This window comes from Plectropomus leopardus, chromosome 16 (assembly GCF_008729295.1).
Source record: "Plectropomus leopardus isolate mb chromosome 16, YSFRI_Pleo_2.0, whole genome shotgun sequence".
NCBI classification, from domain to species: Eukaryota; Metazoa; Chordata; class Actinopteri; order Perciformes; family Serranidae; genus Plectropomus; species Plectropomus leopardus.
The window spans coordinates 16,330,349-16,352,663 of NC_056478.1; the positions used below are offsets into that span (position 1 = coordinate 16,330,349).

A 22,315-nucleotide genomic window follows, 5' to 3' on the forward strand; every position below is an offset into this window, starting at 1 on the left:
AGTTAAAAGTAGTGATACCACTCTTTAAAAATAATTTACTACAAGTAAATCCTGGATTGAAAACAATGCTGAAGCTAAAGTGTGTTATTATAATCAGGAAATGTGATAATATAAATATAAGTGCGTGCAAAGTATACCTGTGAAGTTTAAGTTGTGCAAGAGCAGCAGTAGCTGTTTGTGTATCCTTTAGGACATTTGCGTTCAAGATATGTAAACTGTTAGGGATTAAGGTGCAATTATTTAGACAGAAAGTAAAGTGTATTTGTGTTTGTGTGAGTGTGCGAGGCAGGGAGATGAGCAAGACATTGATAGCGTGCAAAAAGAAGCTGTAGTTTGTAGCTGTGATCTTGTGCAGCGTTTACAGTAAATATCTTGGATGGATGGGAGAGAGTCCCCAATGATGGGCTTGGCTGACTTTACTGTCCTCTGTGGGGACTTGCGGTTGAATTTGTTGCAGTTCCCACACCAGACAGAGATGCAGCTGGTCAAGACACTCTTGATGGTTCCCCTGTAGGAGGTGGACAAGATAATAGGGTAGAGGCTGGCTCTCTTCAGATGGAGAAGGAAGTGGGGTGACTGTTGTTCCTTTTTGGTCAAAGAGGTGTGGTGGCAAGAGCAGCTGAGGTCATCAGCAATATGCACATCAAGAAACAAAGGGCTTGGTATTTGCGCAACAGGTACAGAGGACCTTCCAACTACAGCTTCTAGCACCTGTTTCCACAATGGAGGTTTTGAACAGGTTTTCAAAAATGGAGGTTTTGAAGATGCCCTGCTTGGATGCCATGTCTCCAACCTCCCCTGGGATGCACAAAGAAATTCTTCCAGAAGTGGAAGTTGATCTTGCGAACAGTGGCCTCAGCTAGATGTTCCCAGTTCATCCACCTTACCCATTTGGGTTTACTACACTGCAACCTGATGGTTGACAGCTCTGCTCTTCTCTTCACCCGAGTGTCCAAGACATACAGCCACATGTCTGATGATAGGCCTATCCATCACCTAAGATGTTCTGGTATCAAGTACACTTATGAACCACCCCAAACTTGAACGTGATGTCCGCTATGGACAATCCTTGACTAGCACAGAAGTCCGATAACATAGCACTACTCGGATTCAGATCAGGCAGGCCGTTTCCTCCCAGTGACCCCTCTTCAGGTTTCTCCATTGTTGCCCACATGAATATTAAAGTCCCCCATCAGAAATATAAATTCCCTGTTCAGCACTCTTTCCAGGACACCACCCAGAGAAGGTCAGGTACTCTGAACTGCTCTCTGGCACATAAGCTCAAACAACAGTCAGAGTCCTCCTCTCAGTGACACTTAGCCAGGGCTTGTAAGTATCCCCACACCTGCCCGTCAACCAGGACAACTCAGGAATAGATGTGAGTACAGCCTCTCTCCAGGCTGTTGGTTCCAGAGCCAGCATTGTGCTAAGAGATGAGCCCAGTTACTGTATATCTAGCTGGTGCTGCTCCACCTTGCACGCCTGCTCTGGTTACTTCACCGCCAGAGATGATGCCCCAAATCAAAATCCCTGGAGCCAGTTTTAGATGCCAGAGGTCAGCACTCCTAGGTTCCTGCCCTTGGCCCTAGGTTCCTGGCTTACAAGACACCCACCCAAATGCCTATCCCTGCACGTGTTGAGCCCACAAGACAGCAACTCCATGTTGTTCTTCCATGCTGTGCCCAACCCAGGCCAATGGTTTTAGGCCTGGCCACCAGGCACTTGCTGGCCAGTTCCCCTGCCAGACCTGGCTCAAGAAGGGGGCCACAGTAAGAGTACGAGTGTTCAATTTGAAAACCTTAGAATTGCATCTCTGCTTTTTGCAGATGATGAGCTCTACAGGCTTCTGAGACTGTGACATCTGGCACACATTATGGCTTTTTGCAGCCAAGTATGAAGTGGCTGGGATAAAAGTTAGTACCTCCAAGTGTGAGGCCATGCTTCTCTGTCAGAAAAAGGTGGATTGTCACATATAGGCTGGGAGTGAGTTACCGCCCAAAGTAAAGGAGTTTAAGCATCTTGGGTTCTTACTGAGACTTGAGAGACATTATTGTCATTCATCAGTGTTGTACAGTACTTGGATGAATGAGACTGTGTTTTTCCTGGTCCCTGGTGCAAAACAAAAAGAATGAATGATGCACGTATGTTGCAAGAATAGACTGTATAAGACAATGAACATAGCCATGATGTCAACCATTGGTTTATGGAGTGCCATTTTGAAGCCTCGAATACAGCATTTCAGCTGTCGCCATCTTGGTTCTTTGGGGGTAGAAGTGACCATATTTGGATAAAAGGGTAAAGCTGTGGAGGAGTGGGTCATATTTTTTTCCTAAAAGGCTGTAAATATGTTCATTTCTGCTGTTAAGTTGGGCTTTTTAAAATTATGTCTCTAGGAGTTTACTTGCCTCTGGAGCTAGCCTTAAGTGGCCATTTGAAGAGCTACAGTTTTTGGCACTTTGTGTTGGCATCATGTTTCTATCCCATAGGTTGCCACTAAGGTGTAAGAGAGCAAACAAGACACAAAACAAGGTACAGGCATGCAGTGCAAAAAGCAGGGAAAATGTATTACAGGACTGTATTAAAAAATAGAAAAGCATAAATATAAATGAGGAAAATATAATAATATGTATGAAAATATTGAATAAAGTGTTAAGTGTAATGTGCAATAGCAGCAGTACCTGTTTGTGGGTCCCTAAAGATATCTGTGTACAGTATCTGTAAGGATTAAGATTAATTATACAACAAGTAGTTCTGCCTAAGCAATCTAATCGGTCAACAAGACGTTTGGAACGTGCTTAAATCTACATGACAGTACACCTTTCTCATCACTTAAAATATTACTCTGCCACTTCCTTAGCACTTTAGCACACTTGCTAAAATTCCAGAAATGTGAAAATGTTCATCAGTCAGGTGACACGGATCATTTCAGGGCACTATCATAAGGTGTTGATAACACAATATCAAAAAATCTTCACAGCATTAGCGAATTACAGCGGAAATCATGAAAAGAAACAGCCAACTTGATAATGGTGCAAACTATGAAATAACACAAAGATGACAAAACCAACATAAACCACCATGGTTAAGCATGAAAGGGTGAGAGAGAGAGGGGATGATATGCAGCAAAGGGCCGAGGCGGGAATTAAACCCACGGCTGCTGCAAGGAGGACAGAGCCTCCATACATGGGGCGCCCGCTCTATCCACTGGGCAACCAGGTGCTCCAAAACCATCATGTTTTGAACAGACAGATAAATACGGACAAAAACTGACAATAGTGTTTTGGAACATAAAATAGCAAAATTAAAAAAAAACTAAAAACTATCTATTATTCATGAAAAACAATTTGGGAGCCAATTGCCCCAAAACATGAATACATTTTGATAATACATTTTAATTTTGTTGGTAATAGTTGTATAATCGCAGTATTACACTTGAGGGTGTGCTTTAACGTCCTTTGAGCACTTCAGTGGCAACAGCATCACTATCATGCTCAAATTATGTTAAAGCACAACCTGTCATGTAATATTGCTTCAATGGTCAGACAGGTTATTAAAGTTATTAAAGTGAGGTATGTCATCACTTGATGTACACATTATACAGTAAGTTAGAAAAAAAGAAAAACAAAAGAAATGATACACCATATAGAATACACAGCAGCACGTTAGATGTGAAAACATACATGCCTGTCCAATCAAAAAGATCTCAAGCTGTCAAGGACAAGAGAGGGAAAGGGGTTTTGTAAATCTTATCAATGCTCCCAAAGTTAGTTTGACCCTTTAGTTATCAAGGTTTGATTTAGATACCATGTTCCTTTTGATATTGCACGCTCTCTTTTCATAACCTTGCGTCTTCAGCAGTTATTATGAAGAACACGTACAACGTAAACACAGAACTGTGGCTTTCCATACATTATCAAGGACGTTTCACAGGTGCTATGCTGTCAAAAGGATGCCCTCAAGATACTGTGGGTATTTATCACATGTTTGCATGGCCCTGCATATATAAGTGACACCTGTGGCACCCAGTCCTGGAGATAACCATGGCTGCATACACTCTTACTCTCCTGTGCACCTTGGGCGTCTTTGCCGCTCTTCAGGTTCCTGCCACTGGTTCCCGGCTGGTAAGTGAAATGAATTGGAACTATATTTGAGTTATATTTCTTGTTTTGTTATCTGAAAAAAATATTTTTCTCTAAATGTCATTTCTTTACTTTTTTATTCTAATTTGCTATAAACTAACCATTATTTCTCTTTCCTCTCTGAAAATTATACCTGAAGGGTAAGTGGTAATTGTAATGGTATAATTATTAATAATTATGTAATTTAACTACTTAATTATTATTAAATCTTATATATTCATACACATTGACAATTCACAAAATGTAGTGTTTTGGTTCTAATTGTGTTTATGTCGACATAGGAGGACCACCTTCAGAGGAGCAACCATCTCAATTCGTAAGCGGATCTGACCAGATCGAGATTGTGAACAAGCACAATGCCCTAAGAAGAGGTGTTCAACCTACTGCCAGCAACATGCTGGAAATGGTAACATCCTGATTATGCAATTAAATTATTTCAGAAATTCAAAAGCATAATGTGATTCAGTGATTTTTAATCTGAGCATGGATTCTCACTTGATCTAGCCTATTAGTGCCTGGTTTGAGACCCCACATGGTCCCCTGCAGCACATCAGTAAAAGCTAAAATAATTTTACAGTCAAGCACACAGCACTTGCAGATTTTCTGGTGTATACACTGTAGTGGTCTACATGTGTCCTCTGCTCCCCACAGAGCTGGAGCAACGAGGCTGCAGCCAACGCTCAGAGATGGGCCAACACCTGCTCCATGACGCACAGCCCTGACAGCTCCAGAAAGATCAGCAGTAAGCTCATTTTAACACCTCTTTAAAAACAAAACAAAATGAACTACTTCACAAAAACAGACAGCCACACTGTCACTTTAGATAAGTGGGGACTACTGTGTTACTTAACGAGTTTGTTTCAGGCATTTTAATCTAATCAAGAGCATAAAATCACAGGAAACAGCATTTTAGATCATCATCATGTGACATTAAATGCTAAATTGCCACCAAGACAAATTACATTACTTAGAATTAACAGCTCTTAAAAGGACTGTGTCCAGTATTCAATGGCAGAAACATTAGTGCTTGCAGTAAATAAATGTGCAGTGTAATTAAAATGTCATGAATGGTTTCATAGACTAGTTTCATGTGGCAGTTCATTGTGTGCTTTTATTAATGTCTCTGGTTCTAATCAGATGCAAGTAAATATATGATGTATGGGTCTTGTGATGATGATCAAACCGGCAAATGGGGAATGGTAGCATCCAAATATGCCATTAAATAACTGTTTAGATCTATTAATGAGAACAACATCATATGAGATAATGCTTTCAAAAATACAAGAAATGTTGCCATACATGTAATCTAAAAAGCGATATATTGTTATCACTTTCATACATCATCTGGATATATGAAGATATAAGTTTACAACATTAATAAATAATAATGGATAGTTGTATGTATACATATTTAAATAACATATAAGGAATTTCTATATGATATTAAATGTTTTTACCATATATGTTAACTATATATATAATTAATACATGCAAGTTTACAAAAATAACATATATACAAAAGTTTTTCATTGTTTTTTTTTTTTTTACTAATTTTGACATGCATGTCTATTTTTTATATTTACATATATTTTATCAACATATAACAATGGGCTTTGGGGTTTATATATTTGTACATACCATATAGGTGTCTACAATGTAAGTATATATTATATGTACATATATTTAAAGCATTTATATGATTCATTTTTATATAGTATTGTATGTTGCTGCCATTTATGTTGAGGTTGTTTATTTAATTCATGGATACAAGTTTATAAAAACAACATACATACAAAAAATACATATGTCCATATATGTTTTTAATATTAATTTTTAACATATGTCTATCTTTTAGAATTATAAAATATAAACATTTATCCTAATTATTTAGAAAAATGTTTTATTTGCCGATTAAAATCACAGATAGCTCAGAAGGTAAGATTCAAGTCCTGGTTGGGACACGAGAAAGAGTATGTAACTAACTGTCAGGAACATCTGCAATATTTGCATACCATGTATTTTTCATAGTATATAGATGTGTAACTTATACAAAGACATGTATAGATATTTATGTGACAGAGATGGCAATAACTGTATTATGCATACAGAGCCTATGTGTATGGCCCAAACATTTGGTGTTCCAAATTTTAATAGGTTTCATTATAGTTTCTGCACACATGTACCTATATGATTTTACTTCATATGTGCATATATTTCATATATGGAATTTCAGTATATGTACATGTATTATATTTCTACTCTGCTTAACCTCCTGACTTTCACAAAGAAAGTGTGCAGAGGACAGAGAATTTTCTTTTAGGTGTGAACATGATTTGATCACTCATTCATAAAGGGTTTTAAGAGGATGAAAGTATCCCACTTCTCTATAACTGTAGCTAGCGGCTGTGGGGAGAACCTGTACATGTCCAGCTGGAAAGACACCTGGAGCAACGCTATCCAGGACTGGTATGACGAAGTGAAGAACTGGCGCTACGGAGTGGGATCTACCGATGGACAAGTGGTCGGACACTACACACAGGTGCACTTCTTCATTCTGATTAACTTCCATACAAATGGGCCATCACTTATATTTAATAACCCATACAAGGTAAAAGGGACTCAGTGACCTAAACAGTGACTAGAAAAACACTTAATGAATGTCCATGAGCTCCTGATGAGTTTGAGTTTTATCTCCTGTTGTCTGCATAGGTTGTTTGGTACAGGTCCAACAAGGTTGGCTGTGGTATGGCCTACTGCCCCAACTCTCAATACAAGTACTTCTACGTCTGCCAATACTGCCCACCGTAAGTACAAAATATTTTTCTCCTTTTCAACAAAGAATAGTGGCACATTTTCTCATATTTTCTCTTTGAGTAAATATTTACATACATACCCACTGAGCTGAATGGATCTGAGATCAAGTTCCATTATGCAACCTTGTATGTATTCTTGTGTTAAGTAAGAAAATGGAAATATGCTTCCAAAGATATATGTTTTTCCACAAATTTTCCTTTTCTGATTAAATTGTTTTTTATACATTTTTGACCACAATGGCCTACTCTAAGTACAAATAATGTTGAAAACATCATTGGAATACTAAAGCGGATGCAAAAAAAGTACAGTTATGATGCTCTGCAGTAAAGAGAAGTAAAACTGCAATTTCCATCTAATTTGCCATTTCACTGAGCAGTCATTAAATAGTTATTCAAAGTGCTTCGCCTTTTCAGATCATAAACCATGTTTGGGCAATGTCTACTGCTGTTACAGTACGTTTAATATTTGATACTTTGACCGGCATTACAGTGGAAACTACCAGTACGCTCGTCCTTATCAAGCAGGACCAACCTGCGGTGACTGTCCCAGCGCCTGTGACAACAAACTGTGCAGTAAGTGGCAAATACAACACTGTGAAATTAAATCTTCTCATGCATTTTTTTGTAAATAAGATAGGAGACAGGTATAGGATAGGAGGTTGAGTGAGAGTTATATCTTAGTATAAATAGATTTTGTTTGAGATAATAAGGAGATCATCCAACTTACTGATTACCTCCAGTTTTGCTTTTATCTTTTTCCTGGACCTAAATGTAAAGAAACAAGACAGGAAAACTTTCTTTGACCCCAACCAGTTAGATAAATCTTCGAGAAAAAGTTGTCAGACTCCAATCTGACTAGTGAGCTCTATTGGGTAATGTTTTTTTGTATTTGTTTGTTTGTTTGTTTAATTTAGGCGTCCATTCTCCTTTTTCTCTTTCTATTGCAGCCAACCCCTGTCCCTACACTGATCAGTACAGTAACTGTGCTCAGCTGAAGCAGCAGTGGGGCTGCAAAAATGGCGATGTTGCCTCTTGGTGTCCCGCCTCCTGCAAGTGCACCTCTCAGATCATTTAAATGCCACGTCTGCACGTGCTCTGACTCATCAGTCACTTTCAATAAAAGATACTTTAACTTGTGTATCTTTACTGATTAATGAAAAGGTCTCATAGCTTGGAGTAAAAAAAACAATTAGAAATGAAATTTACTTTCTGTAGAGGACCAACTCAAAACGGGTTTCAGACAATTTATCAATATACATCACATATATGTTTATTATATATACAGTTAATCATTTATTTATATATATATATAGGGTCTATAGGTCAATTTAGCTACTCTACAGTTTACAGCACAGTACATCAACCCTGTCTGGTGGGAGCTCACGGATGACGGCACTCTTTCGCTGATTACTGTTAGTAATGCCGACCTGACCCAACATGAATGCTGTGGAAACATTGTGCCCACCCGCCAGTCTCCAGCTTGTTTCAGAATTAGCCTTTAGAAGTGAATTGAAGGGAATTAAATACACACTGTCCATATTTTCAGGAGAAAAAAAAACGAAGCTATGCTTCTGGGGCAATAAGAAGCAAAAAAGCAACAGTAAAGAGGAGGCTGCAGTGCATATAGCTGGGGCTAGACTGAAAGAGAAAGGAGGAAAATCAGAATCAGAATCAGAAATACTTTATTGATCCCTGAGGGGAAATTGCCTTTAGTTACAGATGCTCCCATTCTAAAGTCTTAAAAGAAGTAGGAAAGTGTGGAATATATCAATAAAATTTAAACATAAGTACTAACATAAAATAAATATATCTAAACACTAAAGTATAATATAAATGTACTATTGTTCTTGTTACTACCGTGTTATAAAAAAAAACAACAGATTAACAACATATGAATATAGAATATTACACGTGGATGTGTAAAAGAAGAAGAAACAGGGCCTGGAGCTGGGCTCATGAGAAAAAAAGAGGCACAGCAACAGTTAAGTGGTGTTAGCTGAAGTGTAAGTTGTGCAATATCAGCATAAACTGACCCCCTGAGGGTGTTAGTTTACACTATATGTATTACGGATTAAGGTGCAAGTAGGCAGGCATGCTATGGGAACTAGACGAGAAATGTCTGCTCCATCCAAATATTTTTGGTCTCAGTAAACAGAGTCTGTGGCTCAGTTGCTTGGTACTCCCGTCACATTGAAACTTACAGTATACCAAACTTGTAAGTCTCTTGGCTTCAACAATTTCATGCCGTAACCAGCACAATTTTTTCCAAAGATTTAAGGAAATAAATGTGTATGTATGAAGCTTAAACAAAATTTTACAGAGGAAGTTCAAACTAAAACAAGAGTCCTGTCCACTCTGTGATGTCACCAACAAACTGAAAACTGTAAATCTTAAACTGTAAGCTATCAAAATGAACATAGTGCTATAAAGTCTAAAGTTTACAGTTGTAATTAGGGTTGTTAAAATCGTGATTAATCACAGCATTTCAACAAGTTATCCCAATGAATCACATTTTTAATAGCATGTTTTTAATTCAGTGGACATGTCTGTAAAGGGGAGACTCATGGGTACCCATAGAACCCACTTTCACTCAGATATCTTCAGGTTAGAGTATATGGGACCCCTGTTGTATGGCCATGCCATTTTTCCATCGCCAAAATTTAGCCTGACTTTGCCACTACCCTCCTTATTGACAAGCTCACACAACATGGTTGGTACCACTGGATTCCTTTGGTCCTCTAGTTTCATATGATTATATGACTGATATCATAACAGTAGCTTTAAAACTCAGCCCAGTACAGCCCCTTAAAGACGGGAATGTTGGCCGGCATTTAACGCAATTTAAAAAAAAGTTACACATTAATTACAGAACTGCATCATGATTAACATGTTAATGTGAATAGCTCTACTTTAATTTTTTTCTAATTGTTCTATATTAAAGAACAGTAAAGTTATATGGTTTTGAGCTCTATAATGTGAACTTCTTTGGGTTTTTTTGCATATGTCCTGACAACATGATGAAAGGATGAATAATTTTATCTAGTGTTGCCTTTGTGCTTTGCATACAAGACATACTTGATAGTGATGATGCAACATTTAGACAACAAATTAAGTGCAAGAGTACAAACAAGATGCAAAACAGGTGAAAAGCATGACACCAAACAAGGTGCATGGCTCTAAGCTTGGAGGCTTCAGGAGGTTAATAGCCTGGGGGAAGAACCTTTAGCTATGTCTGGGGGATTAAGGTCAAGTAGTCAACAGGTTCTTCTGACCACTTCAGTGAGGTATTTCATCACTTGATGTACACAGTATGTTTACATAAGCCTGAGCAGCTTTGCATATATGCATTTTCACAGGTTTTCTCATATATTTTTATATTTGTGGTGGCCCACCACGATAAAAACATCTGGTGCCACGAATAGATTTTCTATTTTTGAGGGTTGACTATTAAGTTATGCATTGCATCTCTTGGAGTGCAGAGTGCACTCTGAACACAGATGGAGCAGCAAAACTTCAGGCACATTGACACTGAAATTTTAATTTTGGGGGTCTAAGAGTTTCCAGAAATTAGCAGTAAAGTTGTCTACAAACCAATCAAGGTAAAGCACAGGGAGATGCAGCACATGTAGGTGATTATGATAGGATTAAGGTATGTTATGTCTAGTTCTTGAAGAAGTATTTCACCAATATAAAGAGGGCCTTCACTAAAAATAGGCCATCTATGCCATAAAGAAGACCAAATACTTTTGCAGTTGGTGCTACATGACCAGAGAAAAACAGAGAAAAAGAATTGTGATATTCTATTTTGCTCAAAAGGGGAAAAATCTGCAATGACCAGAATGCACTGCACCGCACTAAACCAAGAAAAGCTCCTGCTGATGGAAGGAGAGATATCTAGGCACTGGTTAGATGGAGGGATGTTTGAAAATCATCAAAGTATCCCTTTAAGTGATATTGCTTGATTACAATGTAAAATATATCAATCAAAATGAACAGAGTGATGTGTATACAATGTAACAAAAATGTGGCCCTTGGTTCGGATTGTAAGGTGTGAAAAGGCCCTAAATTGTTCATCAATCTAAATTAAACCATTATTTTTTGCTTTGTAAATTAATCAGTTTAAGATTCAATTCAACATTTTAAGCTTTATGTGAAAAACAAATTGGACAATGTACAATAAAGAGATAAGAGAGATGTTACTGTCATCCATCAGTGTTGTATTGTATGTGGAGGAACAAAATGTGTTTGACTAACCTGTAGTGCAACAACCACGACAAAAACAACTGTAAGACTGTGTTAGAAAACAGAAGATTGTATATAAATAAGAATATATAAATAGAAACAAGAGTATAGAATAAGTGTGCAATGCCAGCATTCACCATTTGTGGGTCTCTGAGGGTATTTGTGTACAGCATCTGTATTGATTACGTTTAAATAGTCATCCAGGCTATTAAAGTTATTAAAGTGAGGTATGTCATCACTTGATGTACATGTAATATGTAAAACAAACAACGAAGATTTGAAAACATACAAGCCTAATCCACTTTAAAAAATCTATATAAACTGTCAGTGACAAGAGAGGGAGAAAGGTTTTTAATGTTATTAATGTTCCAAATGTTACTTTCCCCTTTTAATTTGTAAAGGATTGATTTAGATGTTCCCTTCATTTTGTGCACCCTCTCTTCTCATAACCTGTCCACATGAGAGCAACAAATACATACATGTCCCTTTATCACAGTTATCATGAGGAACGCATGCACAAGGTAAACAAACCTGAAGTTTTCCATACATCATCTCGGATATCTCACAGGTTGTCAAAAGGATGCCCTCGGGTCTGTGTTTTTAACTGTCACGTGTCTGCCTGGCCCTGTGTATATAAGCGACACCTGTGGCCCTCAGAGGTTAACAGTCCTGGACATAACCATGGCTTTGTACACTTTTACCTTCCTGAGCGTCCTGGGCATCTTTGCTGCTTTGCAGGTTCCCAGCACCGATGCATTTTTTTTTGATTGGTTTGTAAGTTAAATTTATTGTGCTTCCTAAATTACCCACTGAATGTGCATTTCCTTATTTTTGCTTGTTATGTGCAGTAAATTAACCATTATTTCTCATTTCTCTCTGAAAACCATACCTTAAGGGTGAGTGTTTTGTTGTTGTTGTGTTGGTTGTTATTATTATTATTATTATTATTATTATTAATTATTTAATGTAATAAATTCATACACATCTGCAATTCACAATATGTTGTTTTTTGGTTTTAACTGTGTTTATTTAGACTCGTCTTCGGAAGAGGAACAACCTGCTAAACAATTGTCTGTAAGCCGATCTGAGCAGAATGAGATTGTGAACAAGCACAACGCCTTAAGAAGAGCTGTTCGGCCTAGTGCCAGCAACATGATGGAAATGGTAACACACTTATGATGCAACAAAATAATTTCCTAATTTCAAAAGTGTAATTTGATTCACCAGTCTTTATTCTGAGCATGGATCCTTAATTGATGTAGCCTATTAGTGCTTGAATTGATATTACACATGCTCCTTGTGCAGCACATCAGTCCAAGATTACATTATTTTCAGGACTAGCACACAGCATTCGGAGATTTTCTAGTGTTTACACTGTAGTGGTCTACACGTGTCCTCTGCTCCCTGCAGAGCTGGAGCAGCGAGGCTGCAGCCAACGCTCAGAGATGGGCCAACAAATGCACCATGAGTCACAGCCCTGACAGCTCCAGAAATATCAGATGTAAGTTCATTATAACACCCCTGTCTCTCTTTTTAAAAAAATATATGTATAAAGTTTATATATATATCACAAAAAAGACACCCACACTGTCATTTATCAAGCATGTAGATAGGCAAGAACTACTGTGTTACTTAACATGTTTAATGATGTGTTTCAAGCACTTTAATCTAATCTAAAGAGCGTAAAATCACTGGAAGCTGCATTTTAGACCATCATGTGACATTAAACGCTAATCTGCCACCCAGACAAATTACATTACTTAGAGCCAGCAGTTCTTGAAGACTCTGTGTCTGCAGACTACCACATTATTTAACAGGGTTCCCACACATTTTCATAGACAAAATTTCAAAATTATTCCATGACTTTTCAAGGATTTTTTTTTTTCTTCTTATGAATTGTTATGTGGGTTTGTTGGTTAATGAATTGTAATCTACACTATGGAAAAATTGTGTTGGAATTCTCAGCATTTAGTTTTAACTTAAAGTGTTTATTTTGTTTCCCACTTGTTTGTTTCTATAAACCTAGGCGTAATTTTAAGAGCCCGACTGAAACTGGATTTTTGGGACCACTGCCAATACTGATATGCTGATATGCCAATATGCGGACAGACAGACAGACAGACAGATAGATAGACAGAAAGATGGATAAATAGATAGATAATATATACATAAAGAAGGTGGGATATTTTTACAGTTTAACAATTAACAATATTGGAAATTGAAATCTAGCAGCGAATCAATAGATTACAATTGGTTTTTTTTGGCTAGTGAGTGAAGCAAATGTAGCAGTCACTAGCATATTTTACCAGCATTTGGCTGGTGGCTGGGGTAATTTCAAACCGTGCAATAAACTTTATTGTCAAAAATGACATCAGTGCACTGAAACAGTAAACTTCATTTGGAATTTTATCATTCTAAATTTCTCTAAGCATCTATCTCTACATTACGTTCTACTGAAATTAAACTTTTCATATGATGCATATTGGACAACATATAAACCAATACCCATATATCTGTAATGCGCCAATATCGTCCGATAAAATTGTCTCATCAATATATCACTTGGGCTGTACGAATTTTATGATTTTGGCTTTTCACATTAAAAACAAAGTTTTTCTGTAACAAATGTAAAAACAGAGGTGGACAAATGTGTATCCTAGCAAATGTCTAATATTCAATAAATGTAAAAGTCACGTTTTGGACCATGTCATAAATAATCTTTTAGAACAAGCTTAAGATAAAAGTCTTCCCTCCTCTCTAACTGTAGCTAGCGGCTGTGGGGAGAACCTGTACATGTCCAGCAATCGGAAATCCTGGAGCACTGCTATCCAGAAGTGGTACAACGAGGTGAAGGACTGGCGCTATGGAGTGGGATCTACCAATGGAGGAGTGGTCGGACACTACACACAGGTGCAATTATATCACAGTTTGGACAGCACTTCTTAATTCTGATTAACTTCCATACAAATGGGCCATCACTAATATTTAATAACCCATATGAGGTAAAAGGGACTCAGTGACCTAAACAGTGACTATAGAAGAGTATTATACAGTACATTACTGCCATAAACTCCTGATAATTTTGTGTTTTACCTCTTGTTCTCTGCACAGGTTGTCTGGTACAACTCCAATAAGGTTGGCTGTGGTATGGCCCACTGTCCCAACTCTAAATACAAGTACTACTACGTCTGCCAATACTGCCCACCGTGAGTATGAAACATCTTTCTCTTTTTCAACATCAATTCAAGCCATATCTTCTCACGTTTGGTGAATGTTTACATGAACATTGAGTCTGTTGAGTTATATGGATCTGATATCAAGTTCCATTATGTGATATTAAGTGTAATGGGAAGTTTAGAAAGAAGAAAAAGAAATACGCTTCCCAGAAAGTATCACTTTATCACATAGATTCTTTTTCTAAAAACAGTGTTTTGATACATTTCGGAAATAATTTTGAAAACATCATTAGAAAACAGAGGTGGATACAAAAAAAGTACTGTGAGGATGCTCTGCAGTAAGAGGAAGTACAACAACAATTTGCATCCAGTTTGTCCTTCTCACCAAGTAGTCATTAAATAGTTATTCAAAGTTTTTCACCTTCTCAGATCATATCTGTGACATGCTTGCATGGATATCCAGTGTACCTTTGCTGTTATGTTTAATATTTGATGCTTTGTCCTACATTACAGTGGAAACTATCAGTACGCCCGCCCCTACAAAGCAGGACGCACCTGCGGTGACTGTCGCAACTCCTGTGACAGCGGACTGTGCCGTAATGTACGTGACAAATATATGAGGACTAAATTTTCTTATCTGTGTGTATTAAAACGGCTGAGTTTGGGTGACACTTTACTATATTATAGTGCGTTATAGGGCTTGGAAATATATTTACAATACATCAAAATCGCAATATGAGACTAGAGATTGTCAAAGATTTTGCCAAAAGTGTTGTCTTTTCCTGGTTACATTACAGTTACTTGATGCAGTTTCCTGTCAGACAAGGCAATCAATCAAATATGACACAAGATCCTATTACTGCCTTACCTATTTCTCACCTCAGATTTTTTCAAATTTTATATTTCATATTTTAGGGTACTGCTTAGCTGTAAAATCAGAAAGTTTTTGAGCCGGCCCTCCATGTTAGAGACAGTAGACATAATCTTGACCTTGATTCATATTTGATCAATGTTGCATAGTTTTACAGTTTAACCAGAGATCATGAGCAGTAACTGACATTAGTTGTTTCCATTCACATGCAGTAAGGCCACTAGAAAAACTACAAAGTAATAGCATACACAGAGGAGTATATTTTTATGATTGGCCATCACATTTGAACATGGTTTAAAATCAGCAAATGTGAAAAATCCTTTTTTGTATTAAAGTGCAGCTTAAACCTCAGTGAGCGAAGCCCACAGTTTCTTTAAGCACAGACAAAAGTAAATAATTTAAATGTATCAACAAAAGAAATAATGCATCCTGTGTATCCTTTATGTAGGATACTGACTAGTGAGCTTGCTTGGGTTATGTTTTGTTTTTAATGTATGTATCTGTTCTCCTTTTTCTCTGTAAAGTGAAAATCTGAAGTCAAGTCCTGCCGCTTCAAGGATTGGGTCCCTGACTGTCAGTCACTGAAGTCTAAGTTGGGCTGGAGACACAACTCTGTGACAACTAAATGTCCTGGCTCCTGCATGTGTTAATTCATAAAATAGCACTGTTGACATGGGCTCTGCCCCATCAGTCAGTTTCAATAAATGATATGCATCTTTGAAGCTTGTGACCCTCTGCTGATTACTGAACAGATCAAATAGCCTGGAGTATTAAACCAGAGATTAGAAAGGAAATTTAGTTTGGCACAGCACCTCTCTGGACAAACACCGCCTGCAGGGGCAAGCATCCTCTGACTGTATGTGAGGTGTAAACTCACAGGGGGAGGGGAAGGAGAACACATTTGATGGGGTGGAATTGGCAGAAGTGGAGAGGAAAAGTTAATTCCACATAGATTTCCTACAGCTGAGCCAAGAAGTAGTTTTTAAGACCACACCTGCTTGCTGGTGCTAATAAAGATGACCATCAAAATGTGATTATTTTTTTCCAAAATCCTATGTTTCCAAGCTGAAAAGAGCTCAGATTGAATCCAGACTTCCTTAGTAATGGTTAACTCTTTCAAATATTTAACTGATTAATGTTCCAAGACCTTTTATTATTTCACTACAAACTGATAACTTTGTCAGGTAAATTTTGGGAGGGCTTCCTGTGGAATAAGGCTGCATGGATTCTTTCCACAGGAAGCTGAAAAGGTAATTTCCTGTTAGATAAGATGTCTACTTGACTTTAAAACAGCCAAGTGTTGAGCATCTAACTAATGCCAAATGGTGGAATGTAACTAAGTACATTCACTCTGTATACAATATTTCCCGATTTAACTACATTATACTTTCCACTATACTACATTTCAGCAAGAAAATATATTTACTCTGCACTATATTACTAGTTTTATTCTGTGCATTTTGAGCATTATTTAGCCCCCATCCTGACAATTTTTGTCAGTGTGGTTGGTACCAACAGATAGCGTAGAGTGCCTACACTGTAAAAAAGTTGATTTTACTTTTTAAAAAAATCTAAGAAACTGATTTTGTTATATTTACTTAATTTTGTGAAGTTGCTGCAACTTAAAAAGGCAAGTTTAATTAAAACAATCCTTTTACGTTTTAGTATCTTCAGTAAACCAAGTTTATTGTGCTATGTATTTGTATTCTGCTGGTTGCAAACTAGTCAGTGATACTTGTATTTTCTTCCACATGTTAAGAAAACAAATATCCCAAATCTCCTTACATCATCACTAGCAAAATGCTCTTTGTGATGATCAAATGAAGTCAGACTAATGTGGTTTACTAATGCTACTAACATTTACAAAGAACAAGGTCATTTCACCTGTCATTTTTAAGTATTTTTATATATAACTAATATAGCTAAATTTCAAGTAAACTTAACACTTCAATGTAAAGTAAACAAAAATTAGGATTTATAGTGTATTTACTTTCCTTTACTTTGCTTCCTTCAGTTTCCAAGATTATTTTAAGTAAGATCAGCTTGTCAGATTTTACAGTGAAAAGACACCACTGCCTTCACGCTAACATAAAAAATGTGGTGCGCATGTGGCCCTGGGGGGCGCCACCGCTGGGTAGATATTGTCATTATTGGTGACAGTAATCCTTCCATGACTAGAAGGACATCTTTAGTCAACTCAGGCTATAACTGTCTTGTCTTGCTTTTACATTGTTGTCTTTTTTTCTTTTCTTTTTTTTTAGATGTTCCTACTTACCCACATCTGAGGCTGAGACAGTGCGCCTCTCCTCAGGGGTCAACCAGACATGTTCTCGCTACACAGCAGGCGCCTGGTTCAAATAAGGCCGTGTTTGTATGAGTTAGGCTCATGCAGTCCACATTGAGAAGCACAGATGGATCTACAGGCTCGACTGATTGGAATTTATCCAGACTGGATCTGCTGAGTTGTTTTTTTTTTTTGGTTCTTTTTGCTTTCTGTTATGAGTCAGTTCTGAATTTCCACTCTGCACTAACAGGAGCCGTTGTTTTCATTTTGGCTCATTAAAGTATCCGCTCCAACTTCAACATTAGATTTCCTATCGCCACATTGTCACACACACACTGCTATTGTGTTGAAATTAGCAGCCTTTTATGTGATGGCAAACTACTTTCACTTAAAATAAACACTTGAGCTGAATTTCTGTAATCTTGTCTGCACGCCAAAAGAGCCATGCTCTTCATACCACAGCGTGTAGGAGTCATACAAAAGTATGAGCCTTTTCTCTCTGCTCCGTCACTGCAATCCCCATGAGGTCAACTAAGAAGACAGATGAGGGCACCACCTGAAGTGAGCAGACAGGGGAGCTGGAAGGAGTGTTATTCCCCCAGCAGAGGGGAGATAAGGGGATGAGTTTTTCCTCTGCTAGTGCGCCCAGAGATAGCAGAGGTCTTCTGGCTTGGCAAAGCCCGATAAGTCCGCCCGTGCCATCCTGTGGGGCTTATCAACTTCAGCAGCAAGCCTCAACAGTTGGTCCCAGGGCCAGAAAATGTTTATGACTTTGGCGTCAGTTAGTCTTCCAGAAGAGTAGATTGTGTAATATGGCGAAAATAATGACTATGCACATGTCCTGCATTGTTGTAGATTTTATATAAATCAGCAACATGACATGGAGAATTCCTGCAAGCTATCTGCATGTCTGATGACAGAGGAAGTCACCAAGTGCAGAGGATGCATTGCTCTTGCTGTTTCTTTTAATTAAAGGGTTAAAAAATTAAAAAAATAAAGGAGATAAAAGTGTGAAAATAAGAAAAGAGAAGGACAAGGAGGGAAAGAGGGAAGTTGGCATAAACACTTTTTCATAAGCAGGAAGACATTGGAGATCAGTTACATCAGTCTGTCCAGACTGAAGACAGTTCATTTAGTCTGAGCCATTATCTTGCCACATCACAGTCCTTCTGGATTAGAAACAGGATGCCGAAAAAAAAGGAAGGGCTCACTCCATTTGAATCCAACCACAGATCTCGTGGCTCAGTGGGGCAAACTGTATTTAATTCACTGCATTCAACTGACTATAAAACCAAGATTAAATATTCCCTGACACTGGGGAAGCTAGCCTTTGAGAATAATAATTATAATTGTTTTAAAATGCTTCCAGAGCTTTGTGGTAGGCTTTTGCCTGGTATACCAGGACGAGAAAGTGTTTCCATATCACTGGTGATTGTCCAAACCATCAAGTGCTCATAGTTCATTCACATGTCTCACCTGATGTGAACACATCAGGCACAAGTGTAGAGTAAGGGAAAGCATGGTCTCAATAGATCTTGTCACTGTCACAAAAAATAGCATTTTAGTTAATGTGCGTTGTATTTAAAATTGAAAAAGAAATAAACCTTAACGGAACCTTAAAATGTTAAAATGTTGTAATGCATTATAAAACTAAATGCATGTTTTAGTATGAAAATGCTTTGAGACTTGGTGTCAAGTCTGGGGAGGTGTGAGTATATAACAGTTTTAATTGATTTTTCCAGTCCCCTTCATTGTCCTGACTTTATTACAAGCATCCTTTCTTTGTCTCTCTCTCTTAAGTACTTTGAATCTTTATTTTGAAAAGCCCTCTAAAAATAAATTGGTATTGGATGTAATCCAGGGTTTTGCAGCATAAAATGTGGAAGTTCTAGTCTGATGATAGGGTTGGATTAAAAAAAAAATGATTCCAGTTTCCTATGCCAGCACAGCACAGTCAGCAATCTTTACTTTATACCTACCTGACATCAAGATTTTTGCACCTTATGAGTGCCTAATATCAGGTAAGTTTGTATTATCAGCACTCCCCTCTTAATGTATTTTATGAATCCCTGAGTGTCTGAGACTAGGGTTGGGACAATACACAATTTTATTGCGGATCACAATCAAAAACATGCTAAATAAGTTCATTGTGATGAACTCTCCTTATCGGGATAATCATGACTATCCAGTCGAGCAGCACCCAAAATTACTGCAGAGCAACCAACTGTCAAAAAGGCAGACTGCACACACACCAACCTCTAAAGATGAATGAGATAATGAAGCAAGACAAAGCATTGGGATATTCAGTATCAAAAGATATGATGACATTTTAAACATTTTAAATCGTTGAAAAGTAGTTGAAAAAAGGCTATTTAAGACTGATCTGACTGAAAAGGATGTTCACTAAAAAAAGATGTGTCCTATCTGTGATGCAATAAAACATTTTTTTCTTGTAAGATTAAGTTATTTAAGTATATTTTAGGCAAGTGCCAACATGGATTTGGCATAGACCGCAGTTTCTTGAAAGGCCACTTGAAGCTGGCTCAAGAAGCTAGTCAGTCTCCACAAACACCCATGTCAACATGCCCAACTTTACAGCAGAAATAATCATGTTTACAGCCTAGCACAAAAAATGGTTTTAGTGTCTATAGCTTCTTTCAACAATCATGACAACTGTATGCAACTCACTAGCATACATTTTATTAAGGCTTAAAATCACACATATTTAAGGGCGGGCCGCTTGAGTGACAAGCTGTCTACAAGGCGTTTCTACAGTCTGTGAGTCAGCCTCTCACTCCCCCCAAAATATGGTCACTTATGGCTCCAAAAAACCAAGATGACTAAAGCCAAAATGCCAAAGTCGAGGCTTCAAAGCAGCAGTCTACAAATCAGTGAGTGACAATTTCCATTATTTTATACAGTCTATGGTTTTGGTGCCATTTTAAGAGTTTTAAGAATAATTTTAGGATTATTGGTTCACATTGTCCCATGCCTAACTAAAATGTTTCCCTCCGTGATCTTTAAGTCATATGACGGTCCCCAGTCAGGGCTATAGGTCTCAAACTCCACATTGTATTGAAGTGTCACCTGTGAGAAGTGAGATTTTGCCCACTGAGTGCTACAGAAACATTCAGACCTCCCTCTAATGAAAGCAGAGCACTGCAGTTGTGCAGCTTCCTTCCTTTCATTGATTGCTTTGAGATGCAGCACAACAAAACTTGCTAACAGGCTCGTCAGACCCCCTTTTAAGCTTTCATCACAAATACTGTAACATCGCAAGACCACCATTAGACCAGAGCCCACTTAAAACATATCTCCTCTGCCACATGCCAAAGCACTGACAGATCATTTTCATCGATAAAGGCCTCAAGAAATGACGATTGTAGCCATGGCAAACACTTTTTTTTCTAATCAGTATGTGGTAGCTGGTTCTATAGTAACCACATACTTCCCTAGATTGTCCTGAGAAGCTCATAGCCTATGGACGGCTGTACAGTAAGGGGTTTTTGTGTGCTCTGTGCTTCCTCTAGTGCCTGTTAGTGTGGTTATTGTTTTATGAGCTAGCGTGATGGCGACGAGTTCAACCAGTGGCCAAAGACAGAGCTCTCCCAGCACACCCAGCTAAATAAAACAGACCTGGTTCGCGTCAGCCATCAGCAGACCGGTGTTGTTCTTTCTCTAAGCCACTGCCTGTGTGATAGCTAGTCTAACTCAATAGTCCTCAAGCAAATGTACATTAAACAAACATTGGGAGAGGGGTCCCAAGGCAGCGGGGGAGGAAACAGTTAAAGTGGGTGTGGGTGTATCCCAAACACAATGTGGTGCAAAACATTCATTCACACACAACCACAACTGTGAAGAAAATAAAATCAATAGACTTTAGTACTCAAGGAATTGTTTGAATTTGTTTTGTTCTTCAAACCTTTAAACTATTGACAGATCACAGAGAGAACAGAGGACATTTATCTTCTCTACCTCTGGTATTTAAAATATGCATGTAAAAATGGTTCCTTCAATCAGAATTAGTTGATGTTTCAATCAATTTTCCAACACTTGTTAAAATGCTTCATTGTTTGGTTAACTATGTTATTCCATGGAGGCTGAATTAGAGTGATAAACAACACAGCAAATAGCTAAAATACCCTACCGTGCAATATCATAGAAGATACAAGAAGTGCCATTAGACTAACTTTAGGTAAGACAATACAGCCACAAAAAGTATACAATCATACGCAGCACAACCTAGCTTTAGCGCTAAAAAGATTACTAAGCAAACTTGCGCTGCAGACTAACCTAGGCCTGTCACAACAACTCCTCTTTGTCGATGATATATTGTCACAAAAATAATTACAATAAATGATATAATTGTAATTTTAAGAGCATTTTTATGCCACTTATATAATAATGATTTCAGATAAAAATATTGTACGTATATCTCTCAGAGAGCAAGTAAGCGTTAATTCTTTAAGAAATTCAGACATTGGCGTTTGAATGTAAAAAAAAATCTAAAAAAACTAAAATATAATAAATTTTAAAAAAGAAAAAAAATGAAGAAATAAATAAGTCACAGCAAAATGCTTCTCATCATATTTGTTTTAGGTATGTGTCTCAAGTACTGGGGGTAAAAAAAACACTTAACGGCTAAACGCTACTATTTAGTCCAGAGAAAAATGTTGATGACATTCTCATGTAAACAGACAACTGACCTTGATAAGTTGAAATGTAATTATCATGATGGGTCAAGACTAACATTGGCAGAAATGCATGTGGGCACCTGCTTCCCAGCATGC

General features: G+C 37.7%; 2 protein-coding genes across 2 annotated transcripts; both read left to right on the forward strand.

Annotated features, from left to right (window-relative positions):
* The first annotated feature begins 4,040 nt into the window (after window positions 1-4,040).
* Window positions 4,041-8,027, forward strand: LOC121955624 (cysteine-rich venom protein TEL1-like). The gene is made up of 7 exons (XM_042503656.1): window positions 4,041-4,130; window positions 4,417-4,545; window positions 4,791-4,881; window positions 6,536-6,678; window positions 6,849-6,943; window positions 7,443-7,525; window positions 7,900-8,027. Exons 1-7 carry the CDS (start codon window positions 4,041-4,043, stop codon window positions 8,025-8,027), a joined length of 759 nt encoding a protein of 252 aa, XP_042359590.1.
* Window positions 8,028-11,875: 3,848 nt separating this feature from the next.
* LOC121955845 (cysteine-rich venom protein TEL1-like) lies at window positions 11,876-21,230 on the forward strand. Its single transcript, XM_042503933.1, has 7 exons — window positions 11,876-11,939; window positions 12,228-12,358; window positions 12,605-12,695; window positions 13,962-14,104; window positions 14,306-14,400; window positions 14,884-14,971; window positions 21,090-21,230. Exons 1-7 carry the CDS (start codon window positions 11,876-11,878, stop codon window positions 21,228-21,230), a joined length of 753 nt encoding a protein of 250 aa, XP_042359867.1.
* The last annotated feature ends 1,085 nt before the right edge of the window (window positions 21,231-22,315 follow it).